Here is a 14,947-nt window from a genome sequence, read left to right on the forward strand (position 1 = left end):
ATTTCCTCCTGTGTATGAGCAAATTAAACATTGACAAATCCCCCTGGCCAGATGGCATTCATCCACGGATATTGAGGGAATTTAGCTCAGTAATTGACAGAACGATGTATCTCATCTTATTAGACTCTCTTATAACAGGGTTGGTGCCACAGGATTGGAGGATGGCTGATGTGGAATCAATATTTAAAAAAGGTAAGAAGGTGGATCCAGTCAACTACCATCCGGTAAGTCTGACATCAGTAGTGTGCATAGTTTTTGAGGGCATTATAAGAGATGACCTGCATAAATATATTGCAGAGAATAATATAATAACTAACAACCAACATGGCTTCATGAAAGATATGTCATGTCTAACTAAGGCTACTTTCACACTAGCGTCGGCCGACGTACATCGCAATGCGTTGTTTTGTAGAAAAAACGCATCCTGCAAAGTTGCCCGCAGGATGCGTTTTTTCTCCATAGACTTGTATTAGCGACGCATTGCGACATATGGCCACACGTCGCATCCGTCGTGCGACGGATGCGTCGTGTTTTGGCGGCCGCGACGCACACAAAAACGTTACATGTAACGTTTTTTTGTGCGTCGTGTCCGCCATTTTCGACCGCGCATGCGAGGCCGAAACTCCACCCCCTCCTCCCTGGACATTACAATGGGGCAGCGGATGCGTTGAAAAACTGCATCCGCTGCCCCCGTTGAGCAAAACTTTCACAACGTGTGACGGTACGTCGGCACGACGCAGTGCGACATCCGTTACACGACGCTAGTGTGAAAGTAGCCTAACATGTTGGGTTTCTATGAGGAGGTGAGTACAAATCTGGATTCTGGTAATGCAGCTGATGTGATTTATATGGACTTTGTAAAGGGATCTGATACTGTTCCATATGAAAGCTATATACGCAAGGACTGGGGGAAATTATATGCAGTTGTGTAAGGAACTGGCTAAAAGAAAATGGTACATTCTCTGAATGGGATAATACCTATGTGTCCAGAAAGTAAATGGCTTTTAGACACTTCCAACTGGGAGAGTGAGGGGAAGCACAGTCCCACGCCAGCACTCGTGGTTAATTATAACAGCCGCACTTTATTCACTACTCAGGTAATGAATGCCTCTACGCAGGGCCGTCGTCAGCACCCGGGCAAGTGCTGGGGCCCTGGCGAGATGGGGGTCCCACTCACGCTGCCTGGAATACCATACATAGCTCTCAACCGTCGCCGCCTCGCCCCCCATGCACCAACGCCATCCTCGCCCTCCCCAAGGGACCCACGCAGACCCTCACAGCCAGGAATGAGTCATCGCTACGGCTGTTCTCTTGTGTGAGGCACAGGACCTGTGATGAGGTCACAGGAGGGGAGGAGTTAGGGGTCACATGGTCAGGGGCCTCAGTGTATGCAGGACTTTGCTGTGCTGGTCGTCATCATGGTGCTAGATGAGGGAAGTTTATGTGTGGGTTCAGGAGGGGTTTACAGGGTGGATGTAGCAGAGCTGTGTGTGTACAAGGTGTACATAACGGAGCGGTGTGTGCACGAGGTGTGCAGAGCGGAGCCGTGTGTACGAAGTGTACGGAGCGGAGCCGTGTGGGTGCGAGGTGTACGGAGCGGAGCTATGTGTACGAAGTGTACGAAGCACAGCTGTGTGTGTGCGAGGTGTACGGAGCGGAGCCGTATGTACGAAGTGTACGGAGCGGAGCTGTGTATGTACGAGGTGTACAGATCGGTGCCGTGTGTATGAAGTGTACGCAGCACAGCCGTGTGTGTACGAGGTGTTCGGAGCGGAGCCGTGTGTGTACGAGGTGTTCGGAGCTGAGCCGTGTGTGTACGAGGTGTACGGAGCGGAGCCATGTGTACGAAGTGTACGGAGCGCAATCGTGTGTGTACGAGGTGTACGGAGCGGAGCTGTGTGTGTACGAGGTGTACAGAGTGGAGCCGTGTGTGTACGAGGTGTGCAGAGCGGAGCCCGGAGCCGTGTGTGTACGAGGTGTACGGAGCAGAGCCGTGTGTGTATGAGGTGTACGGTGCGGAGCCGTGTGTGTACGAGGTGTACAGAGCGGAGCCATGTGTGTATGAGGTGTACAGAGCGGAGCCATGTGTGTACGAGGTGTGCGGAGCAGAGGTGTACGGTGCGGAGCCGTGTGTACGAGGTGTACAGAGTGGAGCCATGTGTACAAGGTGTACAGAGTGGAGCCATGTGTACAAGGTGTACAGAGTGGAGCCGTGTGTACGAGGTGTACAGAGTGGAGCCATGTGTGTATGAGGTGTACGGTGCAGAGCCATGTGTGTATGAGGTGTACAGAGCGGAGACGTGTGTACTAGGTGTACGGAGTGGAGCCGTGTGTGTACGAAGTGTGCAGAGCGGAGCAGCATGTATATGAGGTGTGCGGAGCCGCATGTGTACGAGGTGTATGGAGTGGAGCCGGATGTGTGTGAGGTGTACGAAGCGGAGCTGTGTGTGTACGAGGTGTACGGAACGGAGCCCTGTGTGTACAGAGCTGAGCCATGTGTTTACGGAGCGGAGCATAGCCGGGTGTGTACGGGTTGTACGGAGTGAAGCCGCATGTGTATGGAGCAGAGCCGCGTGTGTACAAGGTGTACGGAGCGGAGCCGTGTGTGTACAAGGCATACAAAGTGGAGCTGTCATGTATGAGGTGTATGGTGGGGAGCATTCATACCTTCCCAACCGTCCCGGATCCAGCGAGACAGTCCCGATTTTGAGAGAGAGAGACTGCCCCAGCCAGGAGCTTACTTTTCCCACGGACACAGGAGTACACGGCGGAGCCCCAAGGAGCACTTTAAAACTCACACGTGACGTTCTACCTGAAGTGACGTGCTAAAAGCTGATCAGAAATTAGGTAATTTCGGGAGGAGATTGTGACAGAACCATGGAGGCACTTCAGGGAATGCTACAGATCAATCACCGTGTCCTCCTCTGACAGCACGGACAGCGGGATCGCCTTGGAATCGGGGATGCCGGCCATGTGAGCAGATTATGATATGTCCTGCACCAGGAGACTCAGGTGGGCACTACAAAGGAAGCCGGGCTGCTATGGTATCTTTATAAAATATTTTTTTCTCTCTCTGTTCTTTCTTTCTTTCTCTCTTTTCTTTCTCTCTAATCTTTTTTTTTTCTTTCTCTCTCTCTGTTCTCTCTCTCTCTGTTTTCTTTCTTCCCCCTCTTTCTTTCTCTGTTCTTTCTCTTTCTTCTTTCTTTCTTTCCTCCTTTTTTCTCTTTCTCTGTTCTTTCTTTTTCTTTCCCTTTTTTTCTCTCTCTGGTCTTCCTTTCCCATCTTTCTTTCTTTCCCATCTTTCTCTCCTCTGTTCTTTCTTTCCTCTTTCTTTCTCTCTCTGTTCTTTCTTTCCCCTCTTTCTTTCTCTCTGTTTTTTAACCTCTTTCTTTTTCTCTCCACCTCTCTGTTCTTTCTTTCCCCTCCTTTATTTTTCTCTCGTTCTTTTTTTCTGTCCACTCTTTCTTTCTTTCCTTTCTTTCTTTCTTTCTTTCTTTCTCTCTCTGTTCTTTTTTTCTGTCCACTCTTTTTTTCTCTCTTGTCTTTTTCTTTCTTTCTCTCAGTTCTCTCTTTCTTTCCCTCTCTGTTCTTTCTTTCTCTCCCCACTTTCTTTCTCTCTCTCTGTTCTTTCTTTCCCCTCTTTCTTTCTCTTTCGCTCTGTTCTTTTCTATCTCTAATCTTTCTTTCTCTCTCTGTTCTTTCTTTCTCTCTCTCTGTTCTTCCTTTCTTTCTCTCTGTTCTTTCTTTCTCAGTTCTTTCTTTCCCCTCTTTCCTTCTTTCTTTCTCTCTTTCTGTTCTCTCTCTGTTCTTTCTTTCTTTCTCTCTGTTCTTTCTTTCATACGTGCACTACTAATCAATAGCCTTCTTCACATGAACATGTTTTGCCATAAAGCGAGTGTCCATGTGGATCACTTGCGTGTCCATGTGACAAGTCAGTTTTTGGCCGGCACCATGGATGTCACACGGCATGAATCGTGGTATGTGTTAAAAGGGGGGGGCCCACTGAGACTCTTTCGCCCGAGGCCCTCAAAAACCTGGAGCCGACCCTGCCTCTATGGGAAATGTTTCTGGTGATTATATGGCATCTTTTTGATGGAGAATTCATATACTGCTATATGTTACTTCTTGGGCACCTACTATTTAGGAAATGGTATATCAGCATATCCTTTCATTGAATTTGACTGTTTAATTTTTATTTATTGATACTTTTTGGATTTACCTGCCTTCCCCCTTCTATTATCTGATATATTACTGTCTTGTTCCACTGTATTCACTTTGAATAATAATTTTTGATGCTAATATCTTGTTGATTTAATGTAATAGCTGCTGCAATATTTTTACATTTACATTGACTCTTTTGCCCTATAGCATTTTGCTTTGAAACTCCTTCATTCATTAAGCTATGAATTTGCATTGTGCTTCTCCCTCTGTATGGAGGTTTCAGCCCTATCTATTTTAATATCCTCCTATTTTTAATTTTTTATTTACTAATAAAAAAATTAATATTTAAATTTCATCTTGTTGGAATCTCTTCTCGTCTGGTGGCTATGGTACCACAACAGACATTTTTGGATATATTCTCTAAATGGGATATAGTCAGCAGTGGGGTACCTCAAGGTTCTGTGGTAGGGAAAAATCTTTTTAATCTCTTTATAAATGAACTTGTGGATGGGATTGAGAGTAGAGTGTCAGTCTTTGGTGACAACATACAATCTGACCTTGACTGTACAATTTTACTAAATGATTTGGATAAGAGGTCTGAATGGGCAAACGCCTGGCAAATGAGATTTAAAATGTGTCCAATTAGTTTTGAGCCTCTGAAATGAGGATTTGCAGAAAAATGGTTGCAATTCCTAAATATTTCACACAATACTTTTGTTCAACCCCTTAAATTAAACCTGAAAGTCTACGCTTCAATCGCACCTCAGTTGTTTCATTTTAAATTAAAAAAATATTGGCATGCAGAGCCCAAATCACGAAGATTCAGTTACTGGCCAAATATTTCTGGACCTAACAACATTTGCACTGTTATTTCACAGTTTACCTTGTATGGGCATAATCAAGTAAATGTTGTAAATGAACTTAAATAAGATGATCTAGGATTAGTCTAGCCAGATCTTTCATAAAAAAAACAATAAATCCTTTTGAATTATGGTAATTCCGTATTTTTCTGCTGTTTGATTTTGCAATATGGTCATACAATGCATTTGGTTATGATCCTTAACATTCCCACGCATATACAAAGAAATTAAAGCCACGGATATGAAGTACAGAAACAGGATCAGGAGTCGAATTAGTAACCTGAAAGATCCGAAGAATCCCAGTCTGAGACGTAACGTGCTCTGTGGAGTGGTATCACCACAGAACATAGCAATAATGACAGCTGAGGTGACTACATTTAATAAATCAAGTCAAGAAGTGACATACAAATACACATAGCTGTAACACATAGAAGGTGCCTACCTCTTGGATTCAAATATCTCAAGATGAGTGGTGTAATATCACAAGCTCTGAAAAAACTAATTATTCACAAAACCTGACAATATAATGTCCCACAATCTGGAGCTAGAAAACATGCTGTAGAGTATGGAGGAAGAGCTTTGCTCTGGTAGGTGAGTATCAATTGTTTTGTTTTTTTTTTCCCAAAACCCTGGGCTCATATGGAATGTGCATTAATGTCGTGCACACCCCATTTCAGTCTTACTAGTGTCCATGTGCATGTCTGGTTTTGCGCACCTGTTTTCCAAGTCCAATGGTTGATTACTTGGAGATGTAAGAATATTAAAAATTAATAACAGTGTTATACAAAATGTATCATAAATGAAGAGGTGGCAATGGTATTGGACAGAGTAGGGAAAAGGAAAAAAATCAACTGCTAGAAATGAATGAGCTGTTAGCACCAGGACCACTATCACCACCACTGGAACCAGCTATCCGGGAGTAAAGCTACATACTCAGGCTACAATTGGCTTTTTGCCTCCGGCAAGTGTATTAGTGGGGAGGAAGTGGAGGACATTATGGACTATATGACACATCACTCCTGTCAGTCACAGCAGGATGATGTTACCTTTGACAGCAACTATGTCAATTTAATAGTGCCTTAATAGTATCAGATAACTAGAAAGGGGTTGGATACAGTCCCAGGAGATCTCAAGAGTGTTAAGTGTCTTTTCAGAGCAACTGGTGATATTGCAATATTGCAATTCATGGTGAATCAATTTGCTGCTAATCTAATTACTTGGGAAAATTTGTGAAACCTGGTGAATTTGAATTTCAAGTGATTTGATCATCTCTAATAAGGAGACTTTGTTCTCATAACATACTGTACATTTAAGGCTATGTTCACACGAGTGTTATAGTCCAGTCTGTCCAATTTAAAAAGAGGAAAGGAACATGTAAATCTGAGAGACCCATAATGGGTCAATGGGCTCAGTAGTTTATCCGGATAGCTGAAGCCGTGACATTAGTGTTAACAGAGCTTAAGACAAGTTGGCATATTTAGCACCACATGGTTCTGGAATATAATATATTATGCCAAGTGTTTGTTTGTCTGGTTTTCTTATATGACAGGAAATGGCAAGTGATGAGCTGAAAGAGCTTAGGAACACACTGACTCAAGAAGCTATCAGAGAACACCAAATGGCAAAGACTGGTGGCACTCAGACAGACTTACTACAATGTGACAAGTGTAAGAAGAAGAACTGTACCTATAACCAGGCAAGTGACTTGTTTAATATAGAAATATGTATTGGTCACTGTAGGAGGGTTCTATGCAGATGCCTTTTCCATTCATTACTTTCAAACACAAGATTAAAACAAGTGGCATAAGGTTCAAATGCCCAGCCTGGCTCATTTCAACAGCTAAGCCAGCCCCTTTCTCTGTCATGGAAGACCTATAGTCAAAGAAGGGGGCTGATTTAGCGATAGAATATAACCAGTCAGTCAGGCCCTTCACACATGCATCACTGCTACGTAAACACAGGAAACTCTTCTGTCCTGAGCAGAAGTCAATGGATTAAGAGGACCCAGTACTGTGCTGATATTTGAAGATATGGACAATTGCGAATAAACGAATATTAGTAAGTTCTATTTATTTACACAAGAAAAACATCTACACATACCGTACTTAAAAAAGAAGAATCTGTCATGAAAATTAAAGATAGGTTTGATCATTGTCGATATCTATTCTGAAAGGCTAAGATGTTTAAGAGAAAACGTAGTTTGTAAAAGAATCAGGTTTGGAGGCAACAGTTAAATGGATGGGTCCCGGGTCAGCTTCTTCCACTAGATTGGCAGGTCTTTTCTTTTTCACAAATAGTCAGAGACCTGTCAATCAACCAGAACCCGAGTGAGAATATGGCAAAATCTGCCAAGTGTTTATAAAGGGTTCTTGACTCTGATCAATTCTTATTTATAATCCCAACTGATCAGCTGTAATCTGTGTAATCTGAAAGGAAACGTGGTAGGAAGTGTCATTTTCTCCAATGTGGCACTGTAGAGAAAATGAAAACACTGCACCATACCTATTCAAATCTATGTTGTCTACGTATGTAATGCAGATGATCAAAAGTGAGAGACAGTCTTTGTACAGTAATTGATCTGGAACACAGGACTCCCTGAGTTTACAAGCTTTTTTATGCCTTTTTTATTTTGGGGATTTTATGCATTTCAATGTCTTCTAGGGTTTTTGGAAATTCAACAGAGAAGCATATGCTATAACTAGAGAATGTTGTATTTTGTATAAACTTATCTAATCTAATGAGGTAGAGCTATAGCTGCTGCAGGGTGTGGAATTTGTATCTCTGTTGTTTTTAGAGGATGCAGCTTAAAGTGAATATTGACTTTAATTAATCTGCATTGTATAATTATATATGTTTCCTCTTAGATGCACACAGGGATTCATAATGCTCTGTGAAAAGCATGTGGGAATAGTGGATGAGGGCAGGTATATCTCGCCCAGATACCTTTCCTATGTGGCCTAGTCTGGTCAGTATCTCACCTGGTGACTAATGAGTAGAGTTGAGCGATACCATCCGATACTTCAAAGTATCGTATCGGATGGTATCGGCCGATCTTTAAAAAAAGTATCGGTATCGCCGATTCCGATACCGGAAGTCCCATTCAAGTCTATGGGACTTCCGGTATCGGAATAAGAAAAACCCTTTCCTGCCCTTGTACAGCCTCTCTGGGGTCTGTACGGGCCTTTCGGGGGGCTGTGCCGGCCTGCCAGGGGGTCTGTGCAGGCTCCGGTGGTCTGTGCCGGCCTGCCGGTGGTCTGTGCAGGCTCCGGGGGGCTATGCCGGCCTGCCGGGGGGCTGTGCCGGCCTGCCGGGGGGCTGTGCCGGCCTGCCAGGGGGTCTGTGCAGGCTCCGGTGGTCTGTGCCGGCCTGCCGGTGGTCTGTGCAGGCTCCGGGGGGCTGTGCCGGCCTGCCGGGGGGCTGTGCCGGCCTGCCGGGGGGCTGTGCCGGCCTGCCGGTGGTCTGTGCAGGCTCCGGGGGTCTGTGCAGGCATCGTCCGATGGGACTACAAGTCCCATCTGGCGATGCCTGCTACCATGACAGTGATTGACACATTAGCCAATGATGGGACAGTAGTAGTCCCATCATCCGGCTAATGTGTTAAATGTAAAAAAAAAAAAAAAAAAAAAAAAAATTACATGCTACATTCATACTACATACTACATACATGCTACATTCATACTACATACTACATACATGCTACATTCATACTACATGCAACATACATACTACATATATACTACATGCATGCTACATATATACTACATGCATGCTACATACATACTACATACATGCTACATTCATACTACATACTACATACATGCTACATTCATACTACATGCAACATACATACTACATATATACTACATGCATGCTACATATATACTACATGCATGCTACATACATACTACATGCTACATGCATGCTACATACATACTACATATATACTACATGCATGCTACATACATACTACATGCTACATGCATGCTACATATATACTACATACATGCTACATATATACTACATACATACTACATATATACTACATACATACCACATACATACTACATGCATGCTACATATATACTACATGCATGCTACATACATACTACATATATACTACATGCATGCTACATACATACTACATGCTACATGCATGCTACATACATACTACATGCTACATACATACCACATATATACTACATACATACAATACATTCATACAATACATACATAGACATACAGTACATATAACATAGAGTAACATACTTACCAATACTTGTCACATTGTTCCCCGAAGCCATTGTCGTCTACGGAATAAATATTAACATAACAAACCACAAAAATACTCACCCACGATCCGAAGCAGTCCACGAGTGTGTCCCACGACGATCTTGGGTAGAGAACTGCAGCATCAGCTGATGCTGCCGTTCTCTACGGGCTGCAGGAATCCAATGACGGAAGGTAGGTATCCTTCCGCACTGTATTCCTCCGCCACTTAAAAAAAAAAAAAAGTCCCTAGTCTCACTTTATGCCATTGCTGTGTGGGAATTTCCCACACAGCAATGGCATAAAGTGAGACTAGGGACTTTTTTTTTTTTAAGTGGCGGAGGAATACAGTGCGGAAGGATACCTACCTTCCGTCATTGGATTCCTGCAGCCCGTAGAGAACGGCAGCATCATCTGATGCTGCAGTTCTCTACCCAAGATCGTCGTGGGACACACTCGTGGACTGCTTCGGATCGTGGGTGAGTATTTTTGTGGTTTGTTATGTTAATATTTATTCCGGAAAGACAATGGCTTCGGGGAACAATGTGACAAGTATTGGTAAGTATGTTACTCTATGTTATATGTACTGTATGTCTATGTATGTATTGTATGAATGTATTGTATGTATGTAGTATATATGTGGTATGTATGTAGCATGTAGTATGTATGTAGTATGTATGTAGCATGCATGTAGCATGTAGTATGTATGTAGCATGCATGTAGTATATATGTAGTATGTATGTAGCATGCATGTAGTATATATGTAGCATGTATGTAGTATGTATGTGGTATGTATGTAGCATGTAGTATATATGTAGCATGTATGTAGTATATATGTAGTATGTATGTAGTATATATGTAGCATGTATGTAGTATATATGTAGTATGTATGTAGTATATATGTAGCATGCATGTAGTATATATGTAGTATGTATGTAGTATATATGTAGCATGCATGTAGTATATATGTAGTATGTATGTAGTATATATGTAGCATGTATGTAGTATGTATGTAGCATGCATGTAGCATGTAGTATGTATGTAGCATGCATGTAGTATATATGTAGTATGTATGTAGCATGCATGTAGTATATATGTAGCATGCATGTAGTATGTATGTGGTATGTATGTAGCATGTAGTATATATGTAGCATGCATGTAGTATGTATGTAGTATGTATGTAGCATGCAGTATGTATGTAGTATGTATGTAGTATATATGCAGTATGTATGTAGCATGCATGTAGTATGTATGTAGTATGTATGTAGTATGTATGTAGTATATATGTAGTATGTATGTAGCATGTAGTATGTATGTAGTATTTTTTTTTTTTTTTTTTTTTTTTTTAACATTTAACACATTAGCCGGATGATGGGACTACTACTGTCCCATCATTGGCTAATGTGTCAATAACTGTCATGGTAGCAGGCATCGCCCGATGGGACTTGTAGTCCCATCGGACGATGCTTGCACAGACCCCCGGACATCAGCACAGCCCCCCGGCAGGCCGGCACAGCCCCCCGGCAGGCCGGTACAGACCCCCACAGGGTGCACAGCCCCCCGGCAGGCCGGCACAGCCCCCCGGCAGGCCGGCAGAGACCCCGGGCAGTCCACACAGCCCCCCGGCAGGCCGGCACAGCCCCCCGGCAGGCCGGCAGAGACCCCCGGAAGGCCCGAAATGACGGCGCATCATGATGCGCACACACCGCGCATCATGATGACGTCAGGCCGTCAATCAACTGAACTTCCGATTCCGATGCCGAATTCCGATATTGAAAAAATATCGGAAGTCGGTATCGGAATTCCGATACAGCAAGTATCGGCCGATACCCGATACTTGCGGTATCGGAATGCTCAACACTACTAATGAGTAATGGGAGGCGGATATAAAAGGATGCCAAGTGGTGTGTTAGTAGGTCAGCCCGGGGAACACAGAGAGCATGTCTGTGTGAGCGACACGTGTGAGTGAAAGCTGTGCTTACGGTAACACTGGTTTGGCTGGACGGGAGAAGCCCTCCAGTTGGTAGTTAGTATGGACCCTGTGTAAAAAACGCGTATTCTTGTTTATCATATTCAGGACAAGTTACCGGATGACAATGTTCTTATAAAAAAAATGTAGTGGTTTATTTGGATTCTTCCATTAAAGAAAAGATTATTACAGGAAAACATAAAAATAGGTGAAAGTCAGAGAGATTGTCCATTTGTTCATAACTAAGCTTGTAACCTTCTTTCCTGGAACTCTGAAAAAGACTTGTGTCTTGTAGTGCGTAGCTTCACTGGATGGTAGTTGGATTACATACCAGCTGTCCGTAGTGTCATGGCCCAGCACAGATGACTCCTCGAATGTGTTTCATGGTGATAGGGAAGGAGAGAGCGAGCGACCCCTAGAGTGAGCCATGAATTATATATCGGTCTGTTAGAGCACATGGTCTATATATATATGGAGTTCACCTTTACCATGAGCTAAACTTGCTAAAATAACACATGCAGTGTCAGCGAAAGCAATGTACAGAACTGAGTGTAATAAGAAATTAACAACCAAATATCTGAATATTTAATACCCTGTTTAGTTAGTGCCGGACAGGCAAGGATTTGATTTATGTTTTATTTCCTATATGTTTTGCTTTCACCTGAAATAAACCTGACCCAGCGTCAGTTATGTCCGAATCCCGGCTGTGCACCTGTGTTTCATGCTAAACCCACGTGACCTTTGACCACAGAAAAGGTGATCCCGGAGTGTTTTATCACAAATTGGTGGAGAATGCGGGCACCACGTTGAAAGCATGAACATGGAGGACGTGGTGAAAGCGCTGGTACAGTCCACCACCGTCCAGCAAGAAGCTAATCGGGTGATGATGGCCCAGCTGAAGGAGTTGGTAAATGTGACAGCTGCAGATCGTTCGCTTCTCCAGCAGGTGGCGCAGCGCCTGGCAACTTTACCTGAGGTTAACCCGGAAGCCAATTCGAGAGTGATTCACCTGAGTCGGTACTGGGAGAAGATGACGATAGAAGATGACGTCGAGGCATACCTGACCACGTTTGAACGGATGGCGGTGCGTGAAAAATGGCCGAAGGCCCTCTGTGCCGGCCTGATTGCCCCGTTTCTTTCCGGTGAGGCCCAAAAAGCCTATTATGACTTAGAACCTGAAGCCGCGCAGGACTTTCACAAACTGAAAGCCGAGATCTTTGCCCGGCTGGGAGTGACAACCGCTGTCCATGCACAAAGAGTGCATCAATGGACTTATCAGCTGGATAAATCACCATGGTCACAGATGTTCAATCTGATCCACCTGACGAAGAAGTGGCTACAACCCAAGGTGCTGACGGCACCAGAGATCATCCAGAGAGTCATCCTGGACAAGTACCTGAGAGCTCTACCACCGGCCCTGAGGAAGCGGGTAAGCCATGGAAATCCTACGATGGCAGATCAACTGGTGGATATGGTTGAGCGTTACTCCATGGTGGAAGGACTCAGAGACGACGCTACCCCACCTCCGTCTTCATCATCTCCACGTGGAACCGGTAAAACTGTTCCCGGGAGAAGGGGAGAAGGAAAAATCCCTAAGACAGTGGGGGAGGAAAACGGAACTGCTCGCACGGTGAGGCCAAGTGTAACGAACTTTGGTCTAGGCAAGGGGCCCGTTAGGTGTTTTCGCTGCCAAGAGATGGGCCACATCGCTGTGAACTGTCTGGTCACTACTGAACCCATGCAGTGCGACGTCACAGACTCTAAAAAACGCATGTCTATGGTTGCCCAGATAGTGAGCGTGAATGCCGGTCAAAGTAAGGTGGAAAAACACCTGTGTGATGTATCAGTGGATGGGAAGAAGGTGGTGGCATTGGTAGAAGTGTGGTGACTCTGGTGAAGGCCAGTCTGGTGTCAGCCCCGACTGGACCATTAGACAGATTTTCTGTAACATGTGTGCATGGAGACACCTGTTCGTACCTCACTGCGGTCGTATGCATTTCCACTTCCTATGGGACAGTGCAACATAAAGTGGGACTCATCCCCGCGTTGTTGCATGATGTAATCTTGGGCAGGGATTTCCCCCACTTCTGGCAATTGTGGGAGAATCAATTGATACCCCAGGGTAACAGTGTATGTGATTCCTCTCCCAGGGCGCGGGTGGGTCCCAAACCCCTGGAGGAGGTTCCCCAGGAAGACTCTAGTGATGAGTCTACTGGAAATGACCTTCAGTTCCCGTTTTCGGTCATGGCAGGAGATACTGAGGAGACCAGGGAGAAGGAGGGGGCAGGCAGCCGTCCACCTCCCCGTTTGCCGGATTTGGAAGTCCAGAAAGATGACTTCCAAAGCGAGCAAATAAAGGATCCTACCCTTTTTCTGGCTAGAACAAATGTAAAAGTGATAAATGGGGTAACCGTAGAACCTGGCACTAGGCTGGCATATCATTACATGGTCCTGGAGAATGATTTATTATATCAGATAGAGAAAAAGGGGGAAGACACGGTGCAACGATTAGTCGTGCCAAAACCCTACCGGCGGAAAGTGCTGGACCTGGCCCACGGACATGTAATGGGAGGTCACTTGGGAGTCCAGAAAACCACCGAAAGGATCTTACACTGTTTTGTTTGGCCAGGCATGCATCATGATGTTCGTGTATATTGTGAGTCTTGTCCTGACTGCCAAGCCTCTGCACCTAAACCCCGGTTCTGAAGCCCTTTGGTACCCCTGCATATTATTGAAGTCCCGTTTGATAGGATTGGGATGGATTTATTGGGGCCCCTTCCACGGTCTGCACATGGACACCAACATATCCTGGTCATCGTGGATTATGCCACTCATTACCCGGAGGCCATCCCTTTGCGTAACGGCCACCAAAACGATTGCGAAGGAACTGGTGCATGTGTTTAGTCGGGTCAGTATTCCAAAACAGATACTTACCAACCAGGGGACTCCCTTTATGTCAAGGGTAATGAGGGAGCTCTGCAGGTTGCTACAAATCGAACCGTTACGCACGTCCGTGTATCACCCTCAAACAGATGGGCTGGTCGAATGGTTCAATAAAACTTTGAAGCAGATGCTGACAAAGGCGATAGACAAGGATGGGAAAAACTGGGACTATGTACTTCTGCATTTGCTTTTTGCCATTAGGGAAGTGCCCTAGTCTTCCACTGGGTTCTCGCCTTTCGAGTTATTGTACGCCCGACATCCCAGCGGACTGTTAGACATCGCAAAAGAAGCCTGGGAGGGTCAGGTCACTCCATTTAAAATGGTGATAGATCATGTAACACAAATGCAGGACCATATTACGGCCATTATGCCCATCGTCAAAGAGCACATGATGCTGGCTCAGGGAGCCCAGAAAAGAATCTATGACAGGGGTGCCAAGATCCGTACGTTTGCACCCGGAGATAGGGTGTTGATCCTGGTCCCCACGGCCGACAGTAAATTCCTCACCAAGTGGCAGGGCCCCTTTGAGATTAAGGAAAGAGTTGGTGAGGTAAACTACAAAGTGTATCAGGCAGGTAAAAGGAAACCTGAACAGATTTGTCATGTAAATCTGATAAAACCCTGGAAGGATCGGTCTGCCTTATCAGCAGATCTGGCCCGGCCCGTCTGCTCGCTTACCGTACCGGAGGTACGGATTGCAGAGACTCTCTCGGAGTGGCAAAAGACTGAGGTCAGGCAGTTTCTACTT

General features: G+C 44.8%; 1 protein-coding gene across 1 annotated transcript in view; it reads left to right on the forward strand.

The window, feature by feature from the left end:
- Positions 1-14,947, forward strand: part of LOC141076975 (transcription elongation factor A protein 3-like) — a 189,790-nt gene that overhangs the window by 124,000 nt on the left and 50,843 nt on the right. The window contains exons 12-13 of the mRNA XM_073564148.1: positions 5,234-5,388; positions 6,571-6,717. Coding sequence (XP_073420249.1) covers positions 5,234-5,388; positions 6,571-6,717 — 302 coding nt within the window. The remainder of the gene's footprint in view (positions 1-5,233; positions 5,389-6,570; positions 6,718-14,947) is intronic.

This window comes from Dendrobates tinctorius, unplaced genomic scaffold, assembly GCF_039654945.1.
Source record: "Dendrobates tinctorius isolate UK_male_01 unplaced genomic scaffold, ASM3965494v1 ptg000015l, whole genome shotgun sequence".
Lineage (NCBI taxonomy): Eukaryota > Metazoa > Chordata > Amphibia > Anura > Dendrobatidae > Dendrobates > Dendrobates tinctorius.